At 42.1% G+C, this 13,451-nt stretch overlaps 1 protein-coding gene across 1 annotated transcript in view; it reads right to left on the reverse strand.

Moving 5' to 3' along the window:
• The window catches only part of UBASH3A (ubiquitin associated and SH3 domain containing A), a 31,062-nt gene that overhangs the window by 1,672 nt on the left and 15,939 nt on the right, over positions 1-13,451 (reverse strand). Inside the window, exons 7-13 of the mRNA XM_089508095.1 lie at positions 10,858-10,975; positions 8,043-8,151; positions 7,543-7,665; positions 6,095-6,187; positions 5,050-5,194; positions 516-622; positions 231-337 (exon numbers count right to left, since the gene is read on the reverse strand). Coding sequence (XP_089364221.1) covers positions 231-337; positions 516-622; positions 5,050-5,194; positions 6,095-6,187; positions 7,543-7,665; positions 8,043-8,151; positions 10,858-10,975 — 802 coding nt within the window. The remainder of the gene's footprint in view (positions 1-230; positions 338-515; positions 623-5,049; positions 5,195-6,094; positions 6,188-7,542; positions 7,666-8,042; positions 8,152-10,857; positions 10,976-13,451) is intronic.

The raw sequence follows: 13,451 nt of genomic DNA on the forward strand, positions 1-13,451 counted from the left end.
GCCATGGATCACAAGCAAATGGATGAAACAGGTTTTATGTCTGGGTTGCTGAAATGGTCAGATAAAGTTGGGCAGATAAGAGATTATGGGAATGACCTCTGCCTGACGCAGCAGGAGGCAGTTTTCCATGTTTCTGAGAGAGCTTAGATTTTATGAATGAAGAGCAGTGACTATCAGTGCTTTAAATCAGGGGGAAACGACATTAGTTATAATAGTATATAATGCCTTACCTTTCGGACAAACTGTGCAAAATCATTGCTCTCCCTGGCAGAAAGACCCAATAATGGCCGGGTGAAGGAATCCAGAGATGAACTATGGCCAACAATTAGGATGGTGCCTATTATCAGAAACATAATTTCTTAGAATGGCATATTAAAAGTTCTAGTTGGGAACTATATTTCTGTATTCAATTGCATTCTAGATCTAGTTATGAGAACATCTTGTGGAAAATTTTGGCTTGAAATTCTGTTAATGAAGAGACAAAGTAATAAAATCAAATGTCATCCTGGAGTTACCTTCAGTTGCACTGGAGCCAATGATGTGTTTTATACTTGCAGAACATCTGTTAGTATAGTCCTCATATCCTTCAGATGGCATCAGAGAAGAGAGAGGAAAATTACATCTGTTAACAAAACCATTCACTTGGTTAACATTGGTTGGTTTTCCAGAAGGCATCCAGTCTGGATCATTTGCATGTCAGTCTCTGCTCTATCACTCAACCTGCTTGGTAGCCTTGTGAAATTACTCCCTTTGACTTACAAGTTCATGCTTCTCTTGATGTACAGAGGATGCTCCTGAACAATTGGCATTCAGTGTAGGAGAAAAATGCCTTGCATATTAGAATTTCCACCCTCCTAAGAAATACATCATTTGGAATAACTATCTTTCAGTGCTAACTGCTCATATATAAATCTGGAATAGCATACCATAGGGGTGGGCAGAGTGTAAACCACAGCTCATTTTTGTGCTCCTCTTGGACTCCTTTGATGTCCCCTTCTGAAAAAATTATTCTCCAAATGTCAGTTTCTGCTGCTGAAGGTCTCCAGGAGTAGTGATTTCACTTGAACATAAGGTTCAGGGATCCATATATTTCTTGTCCCTCCCACCAGGAAACTGGAAGTGGATGTCTAGAGCCTCATTCCCACTACAAAATAAATCATTTTTTGAGTTGAACTGATGAAGCAATTTAATGCTGAATAGACGTTCACACTATTAAACCTACCTGTTTCAATTTAATACACTTTCTGTTCATTTTCAGCAATGAATTGATTCAACATGGAGGCACCTTATGGGGTGACTGCACTACAGAAACCTAATCAAAATGCATGATCACACTTGCGCTGAATCAATTCATTTCAAAAAAAGTGGTGAATGCTACAGATCTGGAAGAACTGGTTTAAATGGATTTAGCACTGCGCCCCCCTCAGCAAACCACACCAGAAATTTTGTGAAAGTACGAACAAGGGCCATTTAAACCAGTTCAGATTGATTTGAAAACTGGTTTATTATGTAGTGAGAATGAGGCCTAGGTTTTCTTTGTCCTCTTTTCCCACATTTTTTGAGGAAAAGTGGGTCCTGAGGACAGATAACTGGCCCTGGGCCTCACTAAAGAAAGGCTGGGTGAAGTGTGGCAGGCTGCATGTGGCCATTTGGGGGGCCCTAGGGCTCCCCAGGAGTCATTTAAAAAAAAAAGTTAAAAAAAAGTTTGCCCCAAATACATCCCTAGGAGCATGAGGTCAATTTTGCCACTTTTGTGTGTGTGAGAGTGATTGAAATGGGGCATGCCAGCAACTCATCTGAGCTATATAGCAAAAGCTGGCATATAGCAGAGTATAACTGGCAAATTCAGAAATGTGATTCACAGCCCTCAGTAGAGATAACAGCAACTGGATGTCTTCCAGGAACTGAAGGAATGCAGGAATCTCCGGGGACTCTCAGCAACCGATGCCAGGCTTCAGCTGATTAACGACCAGACAAGCCAAGCCTCCCCAAGTGCTATCTTTATTTACAGAGTGCTATCCAAATCACCAACACTATAATACAGATCACACGAATACCAACTCCTACTACAACCCACAAGCAATTACTGGAAGCCTTTGAGTATATATAGCCTTCAGACCATGCGGTCTTCCAAACTCAATCACTTCCTGTCCCACATGCTAAAGTGTCCTCCTGAGCAATCCAGACACATGTTTCATCATCCAGGTTTAGTGCACGCAGGCACCAGAGTGTCCTTGAGCCTATGAGCATCAGCTGTGTATGATCAGCCTTGTCCTTCCCAGTGCTGGATGCTCATGGTCACACACACACACATCTAAGCATTTCCCAGTGTGCTGACTTTAACCCTTTGACAGGGCAGGGCATTTGAGGCCCAGGAGAGACCTTTTTAAAAACAGGAAGTGAGATGCATTTGGGGGGAAATTGTTTCAGTTTTTTCCAGGGGTGTGTGGTGGGGTTGTGTGGCCCTCCAAGGTCTCCCGTGGGGGCAATACTGTGTCCTATCCCCTGATAGTAGCCCATCCCTGCACTATAACATGACATTGAAAGAATCCGTGAGTAAGGGCTGCAAAGCACTTTTAAAGTCTGAGGCCTCATTCACACTATAATTTAAACTGGTTTGCAAAGTAGATCAAACCGGATTATATGTGCCACATTCAAACTCGAGCCGATTTGCGCCCTGACTGAGTTCGGGCTGAATTGGGGTGAATTGACACAAGTCCTCCTGAACCGGTTCTTTTGAAAACGGAAAAATTAGAGGTTCTTTAAAAGAACTGGTTTGCAACAACTGTGAACAAATATAAATGAGTTTCCGATCTCCATTCGATCCAGTTCATGAGGGAGGGACAATGGGCAGAGGGTGAGCAGAGGGCTGTACCCATCCAACCACAGGTCTTCGCTAACCACCATTTTTGCCCCTCTCAGCACTGCTGTGGGGCTGTCAGAGGGGGCATGGTGCGGTGTGTGTGTGTGTGTTTTAAAAATTTTTTTGACAGTTTCTGCAAACTGTTGCATTTCTGTGGGTTCAAAGGAGGGAATCATGGGCGCCATGGTGGGAATTCTCCCCTGGCATGTGTGGATCCATGGGTATCATGGGGAATTCTTCCCTGGGATGTGTGGAGCAGTGGGTGTCATAGGGGAGTCAGCCTTGGAATGTATGGATCCGTGGGTGTTATACGAGATTCAGCCCTGGAATGCATGGAACCATGGGTGACATGGGGGATTCTCCCCTGGGATGCATGGATCCATGGGTGTCATAGGGGATTTTCCCCTAGGATGCATGGCTGGCATTGGGAGCTGAAGGGGGTTGAAGAGTCAGTTGGGGGGAGGGAGCCAAACATAAAAAGAGCTAAGGCAGGGAGGGAGAGAAAGAGTGTGTGTGTGTGTGTGTGTGTGTGTGTGTGTGTGTACGTGCATGCATACATACATGATGGACTAGGGAAAGTGGGGAGGAAGGTGTGTGTATCTTTCTGACTGGATTCACTGTTGCTCCCATAGAAATAAAAATTTCTTCTAGCAGCCCATTCCCAGTAATGGAGGGAAAGTGGGGAGGAGGGGCAGAGGGAGGGGGAAGAGTGTATGCATCTTACACACACAGACAAACATACATGAACACATACATACAGAGAGGTCCATGGACATACCAACAGCTGATGCATGCAGCCACACCTCCGAGTGCTTGCGTCACCAGAAACACACCCATGCGCATCATATGATTGACGTTTTTTTAAAAAAGAACCAGGATGCATTGAACACATCCGAGGTTGAGAATCCATTTTGTTGGGGTGCAAAAATAAGTGTGAACTTGAACCATGTTAAATGGACGCAGAGGCATTTGGTAATGAAAAATGTAGTAAGAAGTCCGTTCTGTTTCAAATAGATTCAGCGGTCCCGATTCTGCGGCTACACACAGGATTTAAGAACATGAATGTCCACTTGAATGAGACTAAAGAAATGAGACCCTATTTCTAACCAGGAACAAGCCTCTCAGAAGCCTTCAGAAAACAGTGAAGAAAATTGTAAAGCCAAGACTCTACTCCTGATATTTGCCACTAAAAATTGATTTTCAGTTGAGCAGAAACAAATAATGCAATTATTATCAGCTTCTTGCACTGCACCTCATCTTAAAGTCCGCAATACAGGATATGCCTGAATCTTCTAGTGAAGTGTTGTGCTTTCAAGAAAATCAGGGTGATCAGCTACAGAGACAAGTAAAATGCAAAGGTATATCTCCGTATATTTCAGATGTTGGCTTTTAAGACATCCATCTAATTCCTGATTTAAACAAATGGTTACTACTAGCGCTAATATTCAGCTACTTGAATAGATAACATAATACTGCTTAGACAGTGGTTCATTCTGCTGATTCTCTTTGCATCTCAGGTGTATCACATGAGCCCTGTTCTCGCTGTGACTGTGTTAGCAAAAAGAACCAGATACATACTGGTTTGGGAGCATTGTGTATCGCATGCCTCTTCAGTAGCACAACTGCTATTTTCTGTACTCCTCTCTAACCCTGGCTTCTTGTCTTATGCCCCACCCTTTCAAGATTTTTTTTGGGGTGGGGGGTGGGGAGGGTATGCACAATTCTAGAGGTATGCTAGTACAATTTTTTAAATAAAGAAAAATGAAAATAAAAGAAAGTTTTAAAACAGGAAAAGAGCCTGCTTGGGGATAGTGAGGGGGATTTGGGGAGAGGGAAAGGAAGAGAAACTGACACCACGTGATCACTCAATATCAGAACGGCTGCCGGAAGAACTTATCACATCTGAGGACTACTGCTACAGCAGTGTGTTTGGGAACTTATTGACAGGCTTTCCCTGTCAATGGCATGATGTGCTTTAACAACAGTTTGAAGACAAGGCAATGATGAAACAGAGAAGGCATCATGTAATAAGTTTCACTAAAGGAGTTGTTTTCTAACCTTAATGACAGATTAAAAACCATGTGTGATAAAGTCCTAAGTGTCTGGTTGTGTGGCTTCTTTCTGATAATCACAGTCCATAACATTTAGGCACCATTTGAGAAATGCACTGTAACTGCAGCACTTACCTGTATGTGGTATCTATGCTATAATGTACTTCTGTCAGTTCTCTTTCTGTCATAAAAGAGGGAATTGTTGTGTTTGCCTCCCACTTAGTCCATTCAAAGAGGCCTGGTTCAATACGAATCTTAACTCTTTGCTCCAGCTGAAGCCCTGCAAGAATCAAGGTAAATATTATTTTTGGAAAAATCATGGAGAATCCCCCTTTTAGAACTGATTATTAGCTTCAGTAAACATATTTGTTTAAAATATGTATCTTGAGACATGCGTCTCCGTCTGAAAACACCTGAAGTTAGAACTAAAGTGAGCTGTGTTGGAAAAATTCATCTGAAATGTCTCGTCTTTCCAAAGGAATCCAAAGTGAAACAGGGGACTATGTATTGTAGCAGAAAAGCAGTTAAAAGGGATGGCACAGAGTTTGGCAAAGTTACTTACTTGCAAAAGCACTTCTCTCCCCCAGCCATTAGAAGCTCTGCTGAATAGGGCTTTTCAAAGATGTAGTGTAGTGGTTTGAGTGTTGGACTATGACTCTGGAGACCCAGGGTTCAAATCCCAGCTAGCCATGTAAACCCACCGGGTGACCATGCAAAAGTCACACTCCCTCTCAGCCTCAGGGCATGGCAACGGCAAACTCCCTCTGAGGAAACTTGCCAAGAAAATGCCAATAAATTCATCTTAGGGTCTCCATAAGTCAAAAATGACCTGGAAGGAACACATCAACAACAAGTACAAAAATATATATGTTTGTCAAGCTCTGGGACTGAGCATGCACATTGGGCAAAAATACTAACTGACTGTAAATAAAATGGTGGAAGAGGCTAAGAAATAGGTTGGAATCAAAAGGAAGTCCCCATACTGCAATGTGTGTAGCAGGCCCTATGTGCTGGAGGCTAAAAGACAGTTTTAGCATAAACTGGGAAAGTTGGCTAAGTATTTATGTAGGAACAAAGAATCTTCTAACTGTGCCCCCCCCCCCCCCCCCCAAATCTGCTCTTGAAAAATCTGGAAATGCCAAGAAGCTGAACAGCTGAACAGTGTCAATGTTAAGCCTACCTTCTAACAAATGCTGAGCAGTCTGGATACAATGCAGTGCTGGAGAAGAATATACACAGGAAACCATCACCTCCTTCTCTAGCAGAGCTTCACCTGGTAATGGAAATAAATAAACAGATAATCCTTTCAAGTTATTTATAAGAGGAGAGATTATGCAAGACGTGTTCTCACAGACACCCATTTGGATTTTTCCATGCATTGATTTGTGGAGCATTTTTGTTCCCAACTGAATTGCTTTCTTATTTTTTAAAAAGTACAGAATCTGAGTAGATAGGTTGAAAAGAAGTGTTTTCAGAATGGAATAAACTGCAGGGAACAGCTGCTATAATCTACATGTTAATCTTCTTGACATATGCAAATCTCATTGAGAAGTTTTGGAACAGATGTCTGGGTAAACATGGCATGGTCTAGAAAATATTGCAGACATATTGATTTCTTTGGTAGTATTTGCTTTCATACCTGTTATTTTCGTTTTAGGGCTTTTTAAGGCAGCTGAAGCATTGCTCTCTCACTATTACTTGGAAGGAGAATTAAAGCGGAGTTTTCACCCAATCACTTAGGAGTTAGGATTTCCGGGGGGAAATCGGTGCCTTAAACAGTGATTATCCTGTGAAAATTGTGTGATCATGATTAAGATTTTCACATACATCATGATTAAAGTGTCATTATCTAGGGAATAACTAGCAACAAATCATTCACGAGATTTCCCCATGAATGATTTGTTGCTGACTATTCCCTGGTTATTCTGGGGATAATCATGACCCCGTGTGTTACTCTTAATTGTGATTGTGTGATATTCACAGGATTATCATTGTTTAACCCCCCCAATTTCCTAGTGATAAAGTCCATAGTACTGTGTTACATTATATCCATTGGTGGTCCATGATGCTTCTGCATTCCCATTGCACTCCCAATGAGGTATGAATATACCGAATGCATCCTCTGCTGTAAATAGGAACACTTGCACAATCAAGATCTACCATTGCTCAAAACAGTAATGAATAACTTACCTGAGGACAGAACAACAATTACTGCTTGTTAGTTCCACCCCATAAACTTGTTAGTAGCCCCATAAATGAAATGCCACAATGCGGGAAGGCATAGGTTCACCATGAGAACTGGCCCTATAGAGGGAGAAGCTGCCTCCAGCAGCAAATGAGGAATAGGCCTGAGGGATTTGGAGGAAAAACTGTGTGTACCACATAACTAATTCTGCCCCTCCAAAACTGCCCTTCTGCCTTTGGATGCAGTGAAGGAGCCAGGACCATCTCTAGGGTTGAAGTGAGATTGAACTTCCTGTCCGGTTGGTTTCTGTACAAGGACACCATCTTGTCCTTCACTTCAGACCACAGAATATCATGCATGTGTATTATGAGTGAAATGACAAGGGAATTTAAAACCATGAATTCTCCTTCTTCAGCTTCTGATCAATGTACTAACTAACTTACCAATTAGTTTAGACTGGAATATACCACAGGATGATAAAGGAGGATCATGTTCAAAAGTGTTGATACCATCTTTTCGGTTTGGTAGATTGGAAGGGAAATTCAGGTCTGCTCGATAATATTTCCCTGAAACAAAACAGAATCCTTTACTTTCATAAATCCCAAAATGGTCACAGTCAAGCTAAGCCTTTTGATATTGCGTCTGGTATTTTTATAGTCTATCTGTTAATGCTGCTACAATTTCAGTTCCTTTCAGAATGCACATTGTCCCCAAAGTCAGCTTAAGCAGCATTGTGTAAAACAAACAAAACAGTGTTACTGTGTTAAGTCATGCTGACACTATTTCAGATTCATGTCAAGTACTGGGAGCTTATAGGGAGACCATGTCCATTTCCAGTGGGTTTTGCAGGGACTGGGCAGGCAGATTATTGTGTTCATTAATATTGCATGATATATTGCCCTAGGTCAAACCTGCTGTATCTGATCCCATAACTTTTACTTACCATTGGCAGCAAAACACTGCTGAAGCCAAGACTTCCCAAACACCTCATCTACCCTTTCTCCATGGCGGATCACCAAAAAGCCTCTTTGTGCTGGGCTTGTCCCAAAAAACTGAAAGAAATTGCATTACAATTCTTGTTAAAATGACTGTTGCTAAAGGGGGGGGGGGGAAGGAGCAAGAATGCTTGCACTGAGGACAACGGAGATTAATGCACCATCTTTTATTCCCGCGCTGGACATGGGATCTTAACACACAGGGATGGGTTCCATCGCACATCTCTGTCCCTAGCCAGTACTCATCCTGTACCTGACTCGGCTTCTCCCATCTCTGTGCGTTTACATCTTACACCTAGCGCAGGAATAAAAGTTGGTGTGCTAATTTCTCATTTGTCTATTGGGCTATCTGGTAAACACAAATACTTTGGGCCATCTCTGTGTGCTTCTCTTTCCCTTGTTTGATCTCTTCTTTGCATAGAATGATACTCTCAGGGATTACTTCCCTTCCTTCTCCTTCAGTCCTCTCTGCTCTCACTTCATATAGCTAACTGACAGCATCCCTAAGGTTATCTTTCTTTCTCTAGACAGAGTTCCTAAAATGACATTTCATTTCCTTTTTACTCTAAATAGTTGTATAGTCAATTATCATATTTCATGTGTAACTCCAGAGGTTAAATGACCAGAGGTGATATTTATACTGGTGCCCCCTGACATGATGCCAACAGATTGTTATCAGTTTTCTATTGGTACAAACCAACATCATTGACATTCACTTCGCTGATGGTGTGGTTTTTTTTCTTGGTGGTAAAAATGTAGGAACTGAACAAAGGCTACCTAGTGTAGCATTTTGTCTTCAGCAGAAGTTGACCGTGGGCCCTTTTGTTCTATACAATTATAGCACTATGATTCTACTTTTATTGTTATGCTTACATCCTGGATTTGTACTTTAGGGAGGAGTATTTAGAATTCGCAGCCAGAACACTCCAATGTCTCACCAAATAGTAACTCCCAGGATTCCACAGGAGGAAGTCAAAGCAGTTAAAGTGGTGCTACAACTGTGTGGGTGAGAGTGCTCCAGGTGTCCCTAAGAAGCTCACAAGCAGATTGTGATGTGAAAACACTGGTCAAGATGTTACATCACATATGTCTTTATGAATGTGTAACTACTGAATATAGTATACTTGACTATAAATCAATCTCATAGATAAGTCAAGGGCAGGTGTTGGGGCCAGTATTATTCATTTTGATATGACCTCTGGATAAATCAAGGCCAAAACTTAGGGGAATGTAACAAAGGATCTAAAGGATGAAGGAAAAGAAAACAATGCCAAGGAACTTACACAATTCCAGCAGGCATAACTGTTGGTGCTCACCCTAAAGGCTGGATGGATGAGAGAGTAGTGCTTCCAGGACAGAATACATTCCCACCAGCAATGCCCAATGCAAAGAAGTGATTGTTGTGCTGGAGATTGCTTGGGGGAGAGGTCTGGAAGTATCCTCCTGCTGCATCCTGAGCAGCAGAAGGACAGATCTCAATTGCTCTGTGCAGCTCTTGGCTCTCAAGGTAGGAGGGGGGTATTTGTGACCACCATAATAGTACCTTGAATATAGAAATAACTATAGAGCAGTTACTAATGTGTAAGTCTGTGGCTGTGTCTGCATTGCAATTTGACACCGCTTTAACTGCCATGGCTCAATGCTATGGAATTCTGGTATTTGTAGTTTTGTGAGCTATTCAGCCTTCTCTGTCACAACAAATTACAAATTCCAGGATCCCAAAGGATGGAGCCATGACATTTAAAGCAATGTCAAACTGCATTAATTCTGCAGTGTAGATGCAGCTTAGGTTACACATTCACAACTGCTCAACAGGATTCCAGGGCTGTGGAATGTGTGGTTCTTCAGCTATTGTTGTCTGGAGTCCTCATCATCCTTCACTACTGACTATGTTGATTAGAACTGATGGGAATTACAGTCCAGGAATCCCTGGAAGGCCACACATTGCCGCTTGTGTTCTACAGTTTGGTTCCAGCATTTGGCAAATGGAGGTGTATGTCATCTAAACATGGGTAATTCACCTATCATGGCTTAGTAGTTGGTATGTAGCTGGCTAGATTGTTGAGAGCTTCATAGGTTCTACTTTACATTCCTAGTCTTTTTGAGTGCTTGTTTTTACGCCAATCACACAAACAAGGACAAAGTTTAAATCAGAAGCACAAAACAGAGGTATTATTAGCTAACATTAATCACTACATAATTAATATAGCTAATTAGTAATACATAATAATTAACTTAACAAATTACTAGCTAATTTTCTCAAACTGATTAGAAGAACTACTCAAATGGTCACAACCCAAATACAGTGCGCCCGCATTTGACGCGGACACACCATATGCGGCTTTCAGCATATGCTGAAAGCCGCACTGGAAGAGCCTTTCGGACACCCCAGAAGAACTAATGGGGTGCATGGCTGTGTCGTGTGCAGGCCGTCGCATTGCCACACGCCATGGGTGTGAGCCCAATTATTTCCTACGCTGATTTCCCCTTACGTGGAGGGATCTGGAACGGATCCCCGCTTAAGGGGAAGGGGCATTATATATCATTAAAAAGGTGGTCCTAAAGGTTTGAAAATCAATTCTGAAAACAGGCTTCTTTGTACTTAGGTAGTACTTGGACATCCGTTATTCTTTAATCTACAGGACACAAGCTGAAACCTCAAAACTGTACAAAAATATACTTGCACATATGTTTATATAGTGGCTTTACTTTCATTTGTCTTTACACACCTGTCATAGTGTAAGATATTCAAAATCTAGTTACCTGTGGAGCAGACATTTTGGCTACATTCCTTGGCAGCAGACTTGGGTTCTTCTGTTTAATGCCTAGTTCAGTTTGATTCTTGGGAGACTGTTCTGAAGCTAGAGTAAAAACATATTCTCTGCAAGGAAACATTAGATTTCAATGACAGAGTGGGGTGGGGATGGGAAGAATGATAAAATCTATGTGCACATATCTCCTTAAAACTAAACACAACACTCAGACTATGAAATAGAAAGGTCATTCCCTGAATGGCCCAAACATGCTACTCTTGCAACGAAAGTTGAGCTTAATGGAATCCTTTGAATCAGTACTACAGGTGCAGCTATTTATAAGCCACTGAGATCTTATTTGTAAACCACCTTTTTTATCCCTTTGAAATAAATAATAATTACTCAAAATGGTGGCCTGTGGACTGGTGCTAGTCTTTGAGCTATCAGATGCCAATCCATGGCAAGCCTCCAGGAATGGAAAAATCAGTTGTAACTAATGGGTGCAAATATGGTGCTGGTATCTGGCAAACTGAGGGAGAGCCCTTCTAGTCCCCACATAAAATAGTTTAAGAAGCACTATTCTGAATGACAATATATCAGATTTTAGTATTAGTGAATGGCTGCCATTTAACTGGCTGCCCTTAATATAGATGGCTGCTGGCTAGCTACTAATACAAGTTAAAGAAAATGCCTATATACTATCCTGGGTCTGTTTCTCTTTGTTCTTTGGATAGAATTTGCTTGCCATAGCATGGTCTAGTGAAATTTGTTTAGTTGCATTATACAAAAGGAACTTCTCCATTGTGGGTAGATCTACACTGTAGAAATAATGCAGTTTGATACCTCTTTACTGTAGCTCCACTCTGTGAAATCCTGGTATTTGTAGTTTTACAAGGTCTTTAGCCTTCTCTGCCAAAGTATGTCAGTGCCCCACAAAACTACAATTTCCAGGATTCTGTAGGATGGAGCTATGGCAGTTAAAGTGGGGTTAAACTGATTTATTTCTACAGAGTAGATGTGCTCTGTGGCAGCCACCATGTGGTATGATCTCTCCTTTGAGATCAGGTGACTCTAACCTATGGAGCTTCTGCTGCCAGTTGAAAACCAGCCAGGTTTCTTATGTTTAGCCTAGATAATTGTCCATAGTAATTTTAGTTTTTTAAATGTAGAATTTTACTATTTTATTGTTTTGTCACTGATTTATAGTTGTATTCCCTGAAAATCTCAACTGGCAACTGGAAATGCAATGAGGGAGGGAAAGGTCAGAGGAAAATCTCTGTAGAAAAGCCCACACTCCTATTCAATGCATCAGCAATAGGATTACCCAGAAGTACAGAAGGAACTGAGACAATGGGTACAGACATGAAATTTTACTCCTGTCCTGCCTGTATTGAAACTCCTGGGGTAAAGAGGGTTGGGGAAAAACCATACCTCCCTGCCCTGTATTCAAAATGTCAGGCTAGTCCTGAAAAAATAATAACAAAAAAATAGATTGGAACAGGTGATATGGCATGTGGATTTATTTATTTGTTTATTTATTATCCCAGTAAACTCCACCTAATCCCATGGCCTTTGGCCAGTCTGGATGAACCCAAGAATGTTTTTAAAGGGTCATTGGTTTGGATAAAACTAGCATGGAAGAGTGTCTGGCATGTTGGACTAGGATTACCGGAAATCAGGATTTAAATCATAGTTCAGCCATGGAAACTCACACTGATCTTGGGCATGCCATACTCCCTCATACTAAGAAAAAACAATGACAAACCTCTTTTGAATAAATCTTGCCCAGAACATCCTATGACAGCATTACCATAAACTGGAGTTGACCTGAACTCATAGTTGCCTCCCCTCCCTGGATGACCCCAGCCCCTCATGGCTGGCCATCCAGGGAGGGGAGGCAACTATGAGTTTACTAAGATCAATAATTAATGCCTCCCTCAGGGAAGGCTGCTTTCCAGACAGTTTAAAACTGGCTGTGGTCAAACCCATTCTTAAAAAGCCTTCCCTTGATCCCCTGGAGATATCTAACTACCGTCCAGTCTCTCTTCTACCGTTTTTGGGCAAGGTGATCGAGAGGGCAGTTGTTAACCAACTCCAAGCAGTCTTGGATGACACCGATTATCTTGATCCATTTCAAACTGGCTTCAGGTCAGGATATGGAGTGGAGGCTGCCATGGTTGCCTTGGTCAATGATCTCCATCTGTGCATTGACAGGGGAAGTGTGGCCCTGTTGGTGCTCTTGGACCTCTCAGCGGCCTTCGATACCATAGACCATGGTATCCTTCTGGAGTGCCTGAGGGAATTGGGAATCAGAGGCACTGCTCTGCAGTGGTGCCAGTCGTATCTCTTGGCTAGATTCCAGATGGTGTCGCTTGGCGACACTTGTTCGTCCAAGAGGGAGCTCAAATTGGGCGTCCCTTAAGGCGCGATACTGTCGCCAATGCTATTCAACATTTACACAAAGCTGCTGGGTGAGATCATCCAGAGACATGAGGCAGGGTGTTGTCAGTACGCTGATGACACCCAAATTTGTTTCTCCATGTCTCGGACTGCTTCAGTGACCAAAGAAGACATCTCCCCTCTGAATGAATGCTTGAAGTCAGT

Source organism: Sceloporus occidentalis, unplaced genomic scaffold (genome assembly GCF_023333645.1).
Source record: "Sceloporus occidentalis isolate IW3139 unplaced genomic scaffold, rSceOcc1.0.p SCAF_2, whole genome shotgun sequence".
NCBI lineage: Eukaryota > Metazoa > Chordata > Lepidosauria > Squamata > Phrynosomatidae > Sceloporus > Sceloporus occidentalis.